Source organism: Dromiciops gliroides, chromosome 6 (genome assembly GCF_019393635.1).
Source record: "Dromiciops gliroides isolate mDroGli1 chromosome 6, mDroGli1.pri, whole genome shotgun sequence".
In the NCBI taxonomy this organism is placed as follows: Eukaryota; Metazoa; Chordata; class Mammalia; order Microbiotheria; family Microbiotheriidae; genus Dromiciops; species Dromiciops gliroides.
This window is the reverse complement of record NC_057866.1, coordinates 183864551-183876964: the sequence shown is the minus strand read 5'-3', so window position 1 is coordinate 183876964 and position 12414 is coordinate 183864551. Positions and strand designations below refer to the sequence as shown.

The following is a 12414-nucleotide window of genomic DNA, read 5'->3' as shown; positions in this document are numbered from 1 at the left end:
AAATTAGATCTCCCTTCTGAGAACTGTTTTGCTGAGAGGCCAGCTCTCAGGTTCCAGAGATCAGGAAAATCACTTACATACTTTTTGATTCAAGATTCTTAAAGCCCCTTACATTCTTTTTTAATGCATCTAAGTGGAAGATGAGAAGAAATATAATCATTAAATCCATATAAAAGTAATTTTTCTGTAAGGTGGTTCAGTACTATTCTATTAATATATGTCAAACTTCAGTTTCCTCTTTCAATCTTCAGTTTTCCTTGTTCACCTTGGGTTTCCTATTCTACATTTTCAAAACACATACCAAACCAGGGCTTTCATGTATTCACACAGAGGCTCTTCTTCAGTGAATCACATCCTTCATAAGGTTGACAGAAAAAAAATTTTTTTTGCACAAAAGATTGAACCCAGAGGCAACAGCTTGACATTTTTATATGGTGATTTTTAATCAGCAGGGGCCAGGTTTTCTCGTTCAGCTTCAGCCACTGAAGGATCTCTTCCAGAAAAATAAAATAAAGCATTCCCTGAAGCTCCTAACCTGAAAAAATACCTCTCTATCCTTAGTCCTGTGAGGCTGCACACAGGATGTAACTTCAGACATTAGAGGCTCAACAACATAACATAGGAAAAAAAGAGAAAAATCTCCTAAAGAGTCTTGCTAATCCAGAGGTAAAATAAGTACAAAAGAGACATAGTAAATAGCATGGGTCATTATTGGGATTTTTTTCCCCCAAAACAGGAGCGGGATTAGTTGGGTTTTAATTATTCCTAGTCACTATGAAGGTTTTGTTAATGGTACAGAATCCCCTAAAATATTATCTCCCCCATCCCTTTATGCCTTGGCATAAGCCAACCCCTTACCTAGAATGTTTTCCCTCCTTATTTCCACTTCATGGAACTTTTACTTCTCTTTAAGGCTCAACTCAAAATTCACCTCCTACCCATGGCTTTTCCTGATTCTATTCCCCACAATAGTTAGTGCCACTACCTAAATTATTTGGTATTTTAAAATGTAATTTGTAAATACTCATCTGAGAACATTTACTACTCCAATAGAATGAAAGATCCTCAAGATGGTGGAGGACAGGCAGTGACCCCTCAGAGCTTTTCCCCAAATCCCTTCAAATAATGCCATAAGACAATACCCATAGCAGCAGAACCCACAAAAGGGCAGGGGTGAGGTTATTTTCCAGCCAAAGACTGCTTAGAAGGTCAGTAGGAGGGGTCTGCTCTGCTGGGCTGGAAGTGGAACACAACCCCAAGGTGGAGCAAACACAGATCCAGGCCCAGGCAGGCTGTGCCAGAGAAAGAGACCTCTGGAGAATCTGAAGCAGCTGCAGCGCCAGTATCTTCTGGAACCAAGCTCACAGTCTAGTGAGAAGGCTGAGTGGTTGGAGGGGGGCGGGGATTACAGGGGTGGTCTGCTGGTGCTGAGGCAGAACTCAGTTGTTTTACCTCTGCTGGGAACCAGGAAGCAGCCTTGAGTGGCAGCGGCCCAGGTGGGAGAGGGGCTAAGGCTCACTGGAACTATCAACCCAGAGAAACAAAAATTTTGTTTTCTTGTTGAAGAGTAAGTAGGCCTGGGGTTATTTTCAGACCAGAGCACAGGCCAGGCAAGTGTAAAACATACCTTTCCTTAAACTGTACCACCTGGGACCCCCTGAAGCTTGTAACAATGCAGCCTGGAAGTAGTGCCCCTCTTTAAGAAAGAGTTAAGGGGGCAGCTAGGTGGCACAGAGGATAGAGCACTGACCCTGGAGTCAGGAGTACCTGAGTTCAAATCCAGCCTCAGATACTTAACACTTACTAGCTGTGTGACCCTGGGCAAGTCACTTAACCCCAATTACCTCACTTAAAAAAAAAAAGTTAAAAGTCAAGTAAAAGACAGGCAAGATGAGCAGACGGAGAAAGAGGAGGACCATAGAAAGTTTCTTTAGTGACAAGGAAGATAGAGGTGGACCCTCAGAAGAAGATAGCAACGTTAGGGCTCCTATATCCAAAGCTTCCAAGAAAAATATGAATTGGTCTCAGGCCATAAAGGCACTCAAAAAGGATTTTGAATATAAAGTAAGAGAGGTAGAGGAAAAAATGGAAAGAGAAATGAGAGTGATGCAGGAAAATCATGAGAAAAAAGATCCAGGAGAGATATTTGAAAATTATTGGACTACCTGAAAACCATGATCAAAACAAGAGCTTAGACATCATCTTCCAAGATATTGTCAGAGATAATTGCCCTGATATTCTAGAATAAAAGCTCCTTGAGGTCAGAAACTAATTCACATTATCCTAGTATTCCTAGTGCCTAACGAAGTACCTGGCAAATATTAGGTACTTAATAAATCTTTGTTAAATTGAACTCAACACTTTTAAAAGATCCATGATTTCATTAGTAGAATCCATCAGTGCAAAATACAACTGCCCCAGTACCCTGTAGATACCTTTGCTAATTGCTATGGCAAACCACATTCACTACTTGGTGGACCACCGTCTGGCTAGATGGGCCAGCTCTCAGACAAGACATCCACAATTCATTACCTTGCCCTTTTTTAGAGCCTTTCCTAGCTGAAAGAACCTAAGAGAACCTGAGATCTGCTGGCAGAGCCTTTGAGAACCCTGATAAAGCAAAAGAACTGTTTGAAGGATTTCAAGATGATATAAAAGGTAAAAGGAATGAGGTATAAGGCTATCCTATGCTGTGCATAAAGTGACCCTTTTCCAAAGACTATATATATAATTTTTTTCACATGTAAAGTGACTTTCTACAAAAAATGTTATACTTGCTATCATAGGAAGCTAAGGAGAGACATAAGGGATGGCAGGAAGCTGGCCAAAGGTGGGGGAACCCCAATAAAATTTCTCTTCCTCTGCTTCCTCCCAACACATGTGCACAAATACACACACACACACACACACACACACACACACACAGACTAGCAGACAACTGGTGGAGTCAGGACTGATAAAGGCTTCCACCAAAGGAATCCTCATATGAAGGACTGTAAGGAACTCCAGAGATCTACCACTGTTCCTTGGGGTTAATAATCATTCATTCAAGGGACTCTGTTTTGTTTTCTTTCTTTTTAATTAAAACCTTCTTCTGTAATGTTGTGAAACCTTTGCTTGCAAGTTGGGAGTTCATCTCATTAAACTGCAGGGTACCAAAAATAGAAATTCCCAGGTTTCCTGGGTGAGAGCATATGAGCCAAATGAAGTGAGAAAATTCTCCAAAATGCACCCAGATCTTTCATGCCATGAGCTTCTGATGCAAAGGCTATACTTAGGATGTAGGACTGTAACATCATAAGTATGTACTTTGCTGAAAGAAGAGATTGAAGATAGAAAAAAACCATCAAGGATGTCAGGCTGATATATAACTCTTCCCTTTACCTTTCTGATCGTCAAAGGGGAGAATTTAACAATATGTTTAGTGGATAAAAAGATGTAGGTAGAGGTTTAAAAAGGTGATGAACAATATGAGAAATGAACATGACTCCTCAGCAGTAATCAAAAAATATAGGTTTGAGGAAGACTTAGTAGAGGAGAAATTAGGCTTCCTTCATTCTAGTTCTTATCCTATCTCTTCTCTCTTTCACAGCCCCTCAGAGAAGCACCTAACACAATGTCTTCCACAAAATAAGCATTTACCAAGAACAATTTATATTAACATAGCACTGTAAGGTTTACAAAGTGCTTTCTTCACAAGAACCCTATGAGTTAGGTAGTACACCCATAGTAGCCATGTTCAGGTCATGAAGCCCTGCCATGAATCAAACTTATCTCGTTACTGTTACCCCTCACTGTCAGGGCTACAGATAGCATAGCTACCGGTATATGTATTGAGATTTTCCCACACTAAAGTAGGGTCACCCACTTGATGGGGAGCACATGTATCTAGTTTCCTTCCTTGCTTCTAAGCTGTTTCTCTCACTATAGAAAATAAACTTCTGTCTTAGCCTCTGCACAGTTGTTCTTGCCTGCTCTGACTGTTTGGCTCCAGCCTCCGCAGGCCAAGAGATTTGGTCCAGTTGACAACGTATATCTCTACTTTGTGGCTCTGAGAGCTTGAATGAATCATTCATGTTCACACCTTTTTTGCTACAGCAGAAAAAAAATATTGATTCTGAAGACAGAGGACCTAAATTCATATCTTGAATCTGTCACTTGGTTCCTGTGTAACCATGGGATGTCACTTAACTCTCCTTAAGCCTCATTTTCCTCATATGTAAAATTAGGGGTTTAGACTAAACAGATGCTATGGGTTTTTTTTTTTAAGTGGCTCAGCCCCATCCAAAAAAAAAGTTTAGTTATAGCCCTATCAAAAAATTCTCCATGATTACAAAGATAATTTTTTCAGAGATAGTAAACAGAGTCTATGAATATATAAATATCATTTACCTTTGTGTTCTGGTCCACGATTTTCTTCAAGTTTTTCAACAAGTGATTGTTTGGCCCACCTTCTCTTTCATTCACATAGACAATCCTATCCAGGTCAGGAAAATTTCGGTTCAGATCTATTCCCTGGGCATTGCTTCTACCCACAAACCAATCCTTAAGTTCACCAGGCTGAAAAACAAAAACAACAAAATAACAAATTAATCATTTACTTAAAACATTTTCTAGCCACGGATACCTAAGAATTTAACAACACATTAAGAAGAGTAATTCCTTCATCTCAACAGTACTCGTGTGTGTGTGTGTGTGTGTGTGTGTGTGTGTGTGTGTGTGTGTGTGTGGCAATTGGGGTTAAGTGACTTGCCCAGGGTCACACAGCTAGTAAGTATCAAGTGTCTGAGGTCACATTTGAACTCAGGTCCTCCTGACTCCAGGGCTAGTGATCTATCCACTGTACCACCTATCTGCCCCCTAATTTTTTTCCAACAGTACTTTTTACTATAAGAAATGCTTTGTGGCATTATCCCCTATTTTACTGACAAAAATATAAGATGAGAAGATTAAAATCATGCCTCCTGGTGTTAGCAACTGTAACGATTGGAATGACGCCACCTACTGGAGAGCTACTGTAGGAAAGCTCCGCCATGAGGAGAAGGCGTCTGAAGACAAGCCATGCAGCTTTTCTTTGGCGTCAGGAAGTGACATTTGTTTGTGGGAGGAAGAAGGGGCAAGGCTGGCTCTCTCGCTCTTTTTCATCAGGACTCTCATGGAGAGCGGAGCAGGAGAACTGTAGCTCCCCAAGATAGATAGATGAATCTAGGCCTTTCTCTCTCTCTTCACCAAATTCTTATTCTCCTTAATAAATGCTTAAAAGTCTAAACTCTTGCTAAAGCTGATAATTTATTGGTGACCATTCATTAGATATTTTAGACAGTATAGCTAGAATTTTAGCGCCTTATACAACTACAGTGCAAATAGTGCCCCTGACCCATCAAGGAACAGAGAATGAAAAAAAAAAAACCAGACACATTTCCCTTAGCATATTGTGTTTTTTGAATAAGGAATAGTTGAGGGATTTGCATAAGAGAAAGAGGAATCATGATAAAACTAGTGCTGAAATGCTTTCTGACCTCTGTCACAAACCTAAACTGAGGAAAAGGGGGTTGGCCTCTGAAGGTTGGTTATATTAGGCCAACTGAAAGAGCTATGCCTCTGGACATAATCAGCACATTTTCCTTTGGTGTTTTATCAGTTCAAGCCTCTAGTCAACTTGACAGTGAAGAGACCCCAGATTTAAGTGAGACCTAGCTGTTTTCTCCACTCCAGAGGCTGACCAGAAAGGAAGAGATAAAAGGAAAAGCATATGGAGTTTTTAGACCACTGAAATCATTGTTTTTCCTATGTCTTTCCTTCCTAATAACTCACATTGCATCTGTAGAATTATGGGGCAAATATAAGAAACACCAGCAAAGTGTCCATACTCCTCCTCCACTTAACCACATCCTGCCCTTTCCCTTCAGTCCTTTACCAGACTGTTCCTAAGACTTAGAGGTTGGAAACACAAAATTTCTCCACTTATCCTTCCACATAAATAAATATAAAGAGATTTGCTACTCCGCAGGATTCACAAACCCTTTTTCGTTGGTAGTTAATAGTTAGTAGTTTAAAAAACACTTCACTTTAATTTGGTTTAAGTGATAGTGGTCCTGTAAATAGTTGGTGCCTATTTTTAAATCCCACTGAAAAGAATTGCCTGCTAGGCTTCTCATCTAAAGTGGCTTTGCATGAGTGATATTTAACTTTAAGATGTCTCCCTCTTATTCCCCTACTAAAAGCCAATGAGTTGGACAAAGAAAACACTAGACCTTTGTGATTTGGGACTCTTCTACTCAGTTTTTAAATGTTTCATTACATAGGAAATCTAAAAAAAAATGTTTAATGTAAATTTCATATGTGAATTTTCTTGTTTTGAACAAAAATAATCTATTTTAGAGTTTTAATTCTTCCCTCTCTTGAAGAATGGATAATTTCAAATATTTTAGGGGCTATGGCTCAAAAGCACAGTAAAGATCTTTATTTTAGACAATCACACAGAACTGGATGCCTCTCAAAATACAGGAGACTGAACGGAGATATGTATATGTATGTATATGTGTTTTTACAAGTACTTTGGAAATCACATTAATTTTCCCTTTCATTAAAAGTGAAACTTCTGGACTGTCCAATTTAATCAGATTATAAGGTCTCTATTTTCTTTTCCATTAAAATTTATTTTTATTTTTTTAAAGATCCATTTTCAAAAATAGAGGTAGGACAAAATTGGTAGGTTATTTCAAACAACCAGCATACCATACAAGTATCCTAAAAGTAAGGGAAACAGGGGCAGCTGGGTGGCGCAGTGGATGGAGCACCGGCCTTGGATTCAGGAGTACCTGAGTTCAAATCCGGCCTCAGACACTTAACACTTACTAGCTGTGTGACCCTGGGCAAGTCACTTAACCCCAATTGCCCCACCAAAAAAAAAAAAAAAAGTTAGGGAAACATAGACAATGTATTCTCTCTCTCTCAAAAAAAAATCAAACAACAATAACTCATAAAACGTGGGGTCCCTTTTGCAAGCTTTCCTGGAGGCTAAACAGGTGTTAGATTGCTTTAGTTTGGAAATGGGTTGCATAATTTCTAAAACCAAGATCTTGACATCACTAAAACACTGTCCTCAGGGAAAACCAGTCTTTCTCCTATAAACTCAGCAGAGGGAGCTATCATACCAAGTCACTGATTCATTCCCTTAATATGTATGGGGCATTTTCCAAGACAACAATGGCACTATCAGATCCTCTCCTTATTTCCCCCAAATTTTAGGTTTTTAAACAGGAAATTTGCCAAATCTAAAACCAGGAAATATAAGTATTGTTTATTTAGCAATGTTGAAAGAAAGTCATTAATAGGCTTATCCTCGTATTCATTTTAACTAACAAAGGCTATTCTCTGCTTACTGGATAAATGTTCTACTCACTTGTAAATTTATCACTCTCTTTAGTTACCAGGAGTCAAGTTCTTATAAGCTTTGTGTTTGTACATATATGTATATGTATATATTTTATGTATCTGCACATACAATAAAACAAAACCAATCACTAATTGGTGGCTTTCTTCACACCCACCTGAGATGCTGCTTTCTCAAAACCATCAGGATTCAGGGAAGGCATAATGTGGATTCGAGTATTGTGGATTAGGTTAATAATTGTCTCATTTCCCTTCTGGTATTCATTGCACAGGTACTGAGCCAAGAAGATGAGCAATTCCCGGCCAACAGCCTCGTTACCATGCATGTTTCCAATGTATTTGAATTCAGGCTCACCTAAAAGACAAATGTATATATGAATATTATGACTTTGTACATATATGCCCATTTTATTTCTTAGAATACTGAGGCTCAGAATTGCCCAGGGTCACACAGCTAATAACTATGAGTATCAGGATTCAAACCCAAGTCTTCCTAACTCCAGTCACAACATTTAATCTATCATGCTGCCTCTCAAGACAAGTATTAGAACAATAAATACTCTCCGGCCTTGTACTTTCTTGTCCTTTCTCATCCCCAGGCCGGATGACAAGGCTGAAGCAATCAATCACCTATGAAAACTCACAGTAGCCCCCTCACCACTAAGGCAAGATTCTTTCCCTGTCAGGATGGTATCTGATTAAGCTTTATTCTAATGAGAGTCTTGACTGTCTATGCAAAGTGATTTCTAATCATCAAGAACCATGTCCCTGTATGACCTCCTGTGCTTCTGCTAATCTTAATCTAATGATGAAGTCTAAGCAGGAGCACTACTATTTATATATAACCTGTCCTTTTCTTCCAGAGACAGCCGTCTTCCTAGGGTCTTCTTCCTTTAATCCAAAGATTCTTAACCCAGGGTCCCTAAACATAGATGGATGGATGGCCAGATAGATGGATGGATGGGTGGATGAAAGAGTGACATGGATGAACAGATGGACAGACAGACAAACTATCTCAGTTTAACTGATCTCCTTTGTAACCCTGGATGTTTTATTTTGTGCATTCTAAAATAATTCTTTTGATAAATGACCCAGAAAAGGTTAAGAATCTATGATCTAATAGGTACAAACTTTTTGTTATTTTTTAAAACAATTTTTAAAAGGCTGGAACTAACCATTTTAATAACTATTAAAAATTGGGAATAGCAACAATTCTCTGGAGAGATTTTTTACCCCATCAGATGAACTCATTTTTTCTATTCATGCCCTGATTCTATTTCCTCTTATGTCTATCTAGGTGTGTCCATTTTATCAACAGAAAAGCCACAGAAATTACACAAAAATACCTTCCATTCCATTATCACTGTAATATTTAAAAGGAATTTTCCTTACAACAGCCTTATGGGGTAGGTCATACAAGTATCATCAACCCCATTTTACAGATAAATAAACTAAGGCTTGCAGAAATTGTGACCTGCCAAGGGTCAGACACCTATATATGGTAGAGCCAGAGTCTGAACCCAGGTTTTTCCTGATTCCAAGCCCAGAGGTTTTTCCAACATTCTGTGCTGCCTCTATGTTTGTAGCCAGTTACTAGGGAAATTTAAGAGTTCCCAGTAACCAAAAGAACCTCTAGGACACACTCCCTTAAATTTTTTATGAGTAAGGAGTTATTAGAGTCCTTCCAGTTCCATTTTCTTTCCTTTTTTTTTCTTTTTTTTTGGGGGGAGGGGTGGTTAGATTTTTTTGTGTTGTTGGTTTTTTGTTGTTGTTGTTATTGTTTTGTTTTGAGGAGCAATGAGGGTTAGGTGACCAGCCCAGGGTCACACAGCTAGTAAGTGTCAAATGTCTTGACACTGGATTTGAACTCAAGTCCTCCTGACTCCAGGGCCAGTGCTTTATCCACTGCTCCACCTAGCTGCACCCCGCCCCCAGTTCCATTTTCTTAACCCAGTTCTAGAAAGTATATCACAAAGTTGACTCAACTTCTATAGCTCCAAGTTTCGAAAAGATCTCTAGGCCTCAAGGAAGCAACATGATGTAGTTGGTAAGAGTATTCAATCTAAAGTGAAAGATCTAGAGGCAAAGAATGGGGGCCCATAGCCTGCCTCAGCCACCTAAATAACAACTATTTGCTTCACTGGCCTTCAGTTTCCTCATCTCTAAAATAAGGAGACAGGACGAGATGACCTCTGCATTTCCAGTCCCAATCCCCAAAGGGAATAGATTTAGAGTTGGAAGGAACCTTCGAGGTTATCTATTTAGTCCGACCTCTTCATTTTACCAATGAAGAATAACAGCTAATAGCTAACATTAATACAGCACTTTGTATCAGACACTGGAATTAGCATTTTACAATCCTGATCTCATTGGGCCCTCATAGTAGTCCTAGGAGGTAGGCGTTATTGTTTTACAGATAAGGAAACTGAGGCAAACAGAGTTTAGGTGACTTGCCCAGGGTCTCACAGCTAGTGTCTGAGGCCAGATATGAACTCAGGTCTTCCTGAATCCTGGCCCGGCACTCTATCCATTGGGCCATCTTGCTGCTATAAATGAAGAAACTGAAGCCTGGAAATGACTTGTGCAAGGCCACACAATAAACCTGGATCTAAATCTAAACCAACTGACCTCAGACTCAGAACTCTTTCCACAATAACATGCTGCTTCCTGTGAATGTGAGGTGGAATGTCCCATTATAAGACATGCAAAATGGCAGATAGCTCCACATTCTGGTGATAGCATAGGACAGTGGAAAGGGTACTCGTGCTAGAGTTGGAGGAACTGTTTGAATCTTTCCTCTGTCCCCTATACCTGTGTGACCTTGGTCAAGTCACAACCTTCCTGGACCTCAGTTTTTTCATCTGAAAGATGAACTAGTTGGCCTACAAAGTCTTTCCAGCTCTAGCTCTGCGATCCTATCATCTTCCTCTCCTCTCCAGGGGACCCCTCTTGGAGACCAAGTAGGAGCCAGTATGTCCCCCACGAGTCTTTCTTGGACTGAAGTAGTGTAACGATTGGAATGACGCCACCTGCTGGATACTTACTGTAGAAAAGTTCTGCCCATGAAGCGAAGGTCTTTGAGGGCAAGACCAGGAGTCTTTTCTTTGGCGGGAGGAAGTGACGCGGGCTAGTGGGAGGAGGAAGGAAGAGACTGGCACTGACTCTGGGGCTCTTTCCTGCGGACTCTGGTGGAGAGCGGAGCTAGAAATGTGCTCTCCCTTTAATAGATAGGAATCTAGGCCTTTCTCTCTCTCTTTACCAAATTCTTATTCTCCTTAATAAATGCTTGAAAGTCTAACTCTTGCTAAAGCTTATAATTTATTGGCGACCACTCATTAGATATTTTAGACAGACTAGCTAGAATTTTAGCCCTTAACAGTAGGTAGACATTAACACAGAGACAAGACCACGTTATGCCTTTCCATTCAAAATATTGATATATGGTAATAGAATGCAATCGATTAGAACTTCTCAGCAAAACAGAAGCCAAGTAGCTGATTAATGTGTTTGAGTTTTCATTTGATCTGGGAGACAGGGAGCAAGGTAGAGGAGAAACAGAGCATCCTGAGAAATCACCCCCAAAATATGGGCAAGCTGTGTGTTTTATTTCTTTAAAAAATTAACCTCCAGGTGTTTTATAAAGGAAAAAAGCAGTTATGTTCAACCCAACCCCATGAAGCTAATCAAAGCACTGTGTGTACAGTTCTTCATCACTGTCTTTATTGCATCACTATAATCAGTTTCCCGCCTCTTGGAGATGAGGATCTTAGACAAGAAATGAAGTTGGGAAATTATTAAAGGATAGAGGCAACGATGCCATGTGCAGCTCACTTCCCATGAAATGCTAAGCTTAATTTCCATGGCCACCAAACAAAAGAGAACCACAAGAGATCCTTAACAAGCAGCTGCACAAGCTAATTTGGTCATAATGAGCCTCTCACTTTCCCTATAGGATCCTTTGTCTCTTCATTTGAGCAAAAGGAAAAACAGAGTTCAGTGATTCTCTTCTCTCTGTGTGTCTGTATCCATTTCTCTTTCTCTCTGTATCTCTCCATATCTCTCTGTCTCTACCTCTATCTGTTTCTTGGTGTGTCTCTGTATCTCTGTCTCTCCCCACTGCACTCCCATTTAACTTCCAATTAGTTAGAAAGCCTTGCTTCTTTTTTTTTTTCCTGAGACTACGGAGACTGGATTTACAGGCAGACTAATGAATGAAATGAATGACGCAGTCCTTCCTATTTATAATGACTCTATTGATGAACAAACCCCAGGTTTAAACAGGGTTTTGGCTGCCAGGTACGTCAGATTCCTAGTGAATGCCCAGAAGTGCCCATGTGTTATCTCATCTCTTATAAAGCAGAAAGGAAAAGCAGTCTGAAATTCTCCCAGGTTACTTGGGTTGTTGGGTTTGAGTTGTTTGGGGATTTTTTTTTTGTTTTTTTTAATGTTCCTTTTTTTCACCCTTCTTTCACTAGCTAATCTATTTTGCACCTACCTTATGCAAGAGCAAACCAGAGGTCCTGAATAACAGAATTATTTCTTTCCATCATACTTTGGAAATTCATCCAACCCCATTTGCATTGTTTTTATTTAGAAACAGTAACCCCCTGAAGCTTTGTCTTTCACTGGGTTTCACGTCAGGAGAGCTAATGGCTTTCCAATCATACTACAGGGCATACATTCATTAATCAACCAGTCATTAAAAGACCAGCAGTGTGAGGTGAACCTTCATCTCACAAATCAAATCCATTCAGGCTTATTCCCTCATTCTCAGCATAGATCCAAATGTTGAACTTCACATATAAACAATAGCTCTGGGCTAGGTCTCGCTAGAATAGGGTGCCTATATAACCTTCTGAACTTTCCCTTTGGCAATCTGATGAAGCCTGTGAAGCCCTTCTCAAAATAAAGTTTGTAAATGCATGCAATGAAAAACAAATAATTACAAAGGAAACCAAATAAACTGAAATGCAATTATTAAAAAAAAGTTTAGGTTCCCATTCGGGTTAAAAAAAACCC

At 39.7% G+C, this 12414-nt stretch overlaps 1 protein-coding gene across 1 annotated transcript in view; it reads right to left on the bottom strand.

The window, feature by feature from the left end:
- CPE (carboxypeptidase E) overlaps positions 1-12414 on the bottom strand; it is a 117312-nt gene that overhangs the window by 21943 nt on the left and 82955 nt on the right. The window contains exons 2-3 of the mRNA XM_043970295.1: positions 7554-7750; positions 4393-4560 (exon numbers count right to left, since the gene is read on the bottom strand). Coding sequence (XP_043826230.1) covers positions 4393-4560; positions 7554-7750 — 365 coding nt within the window. The remainder of the gene's footprint in view (positions 1-4392; positions 4561-7553; positions 7751-12414) is intronic.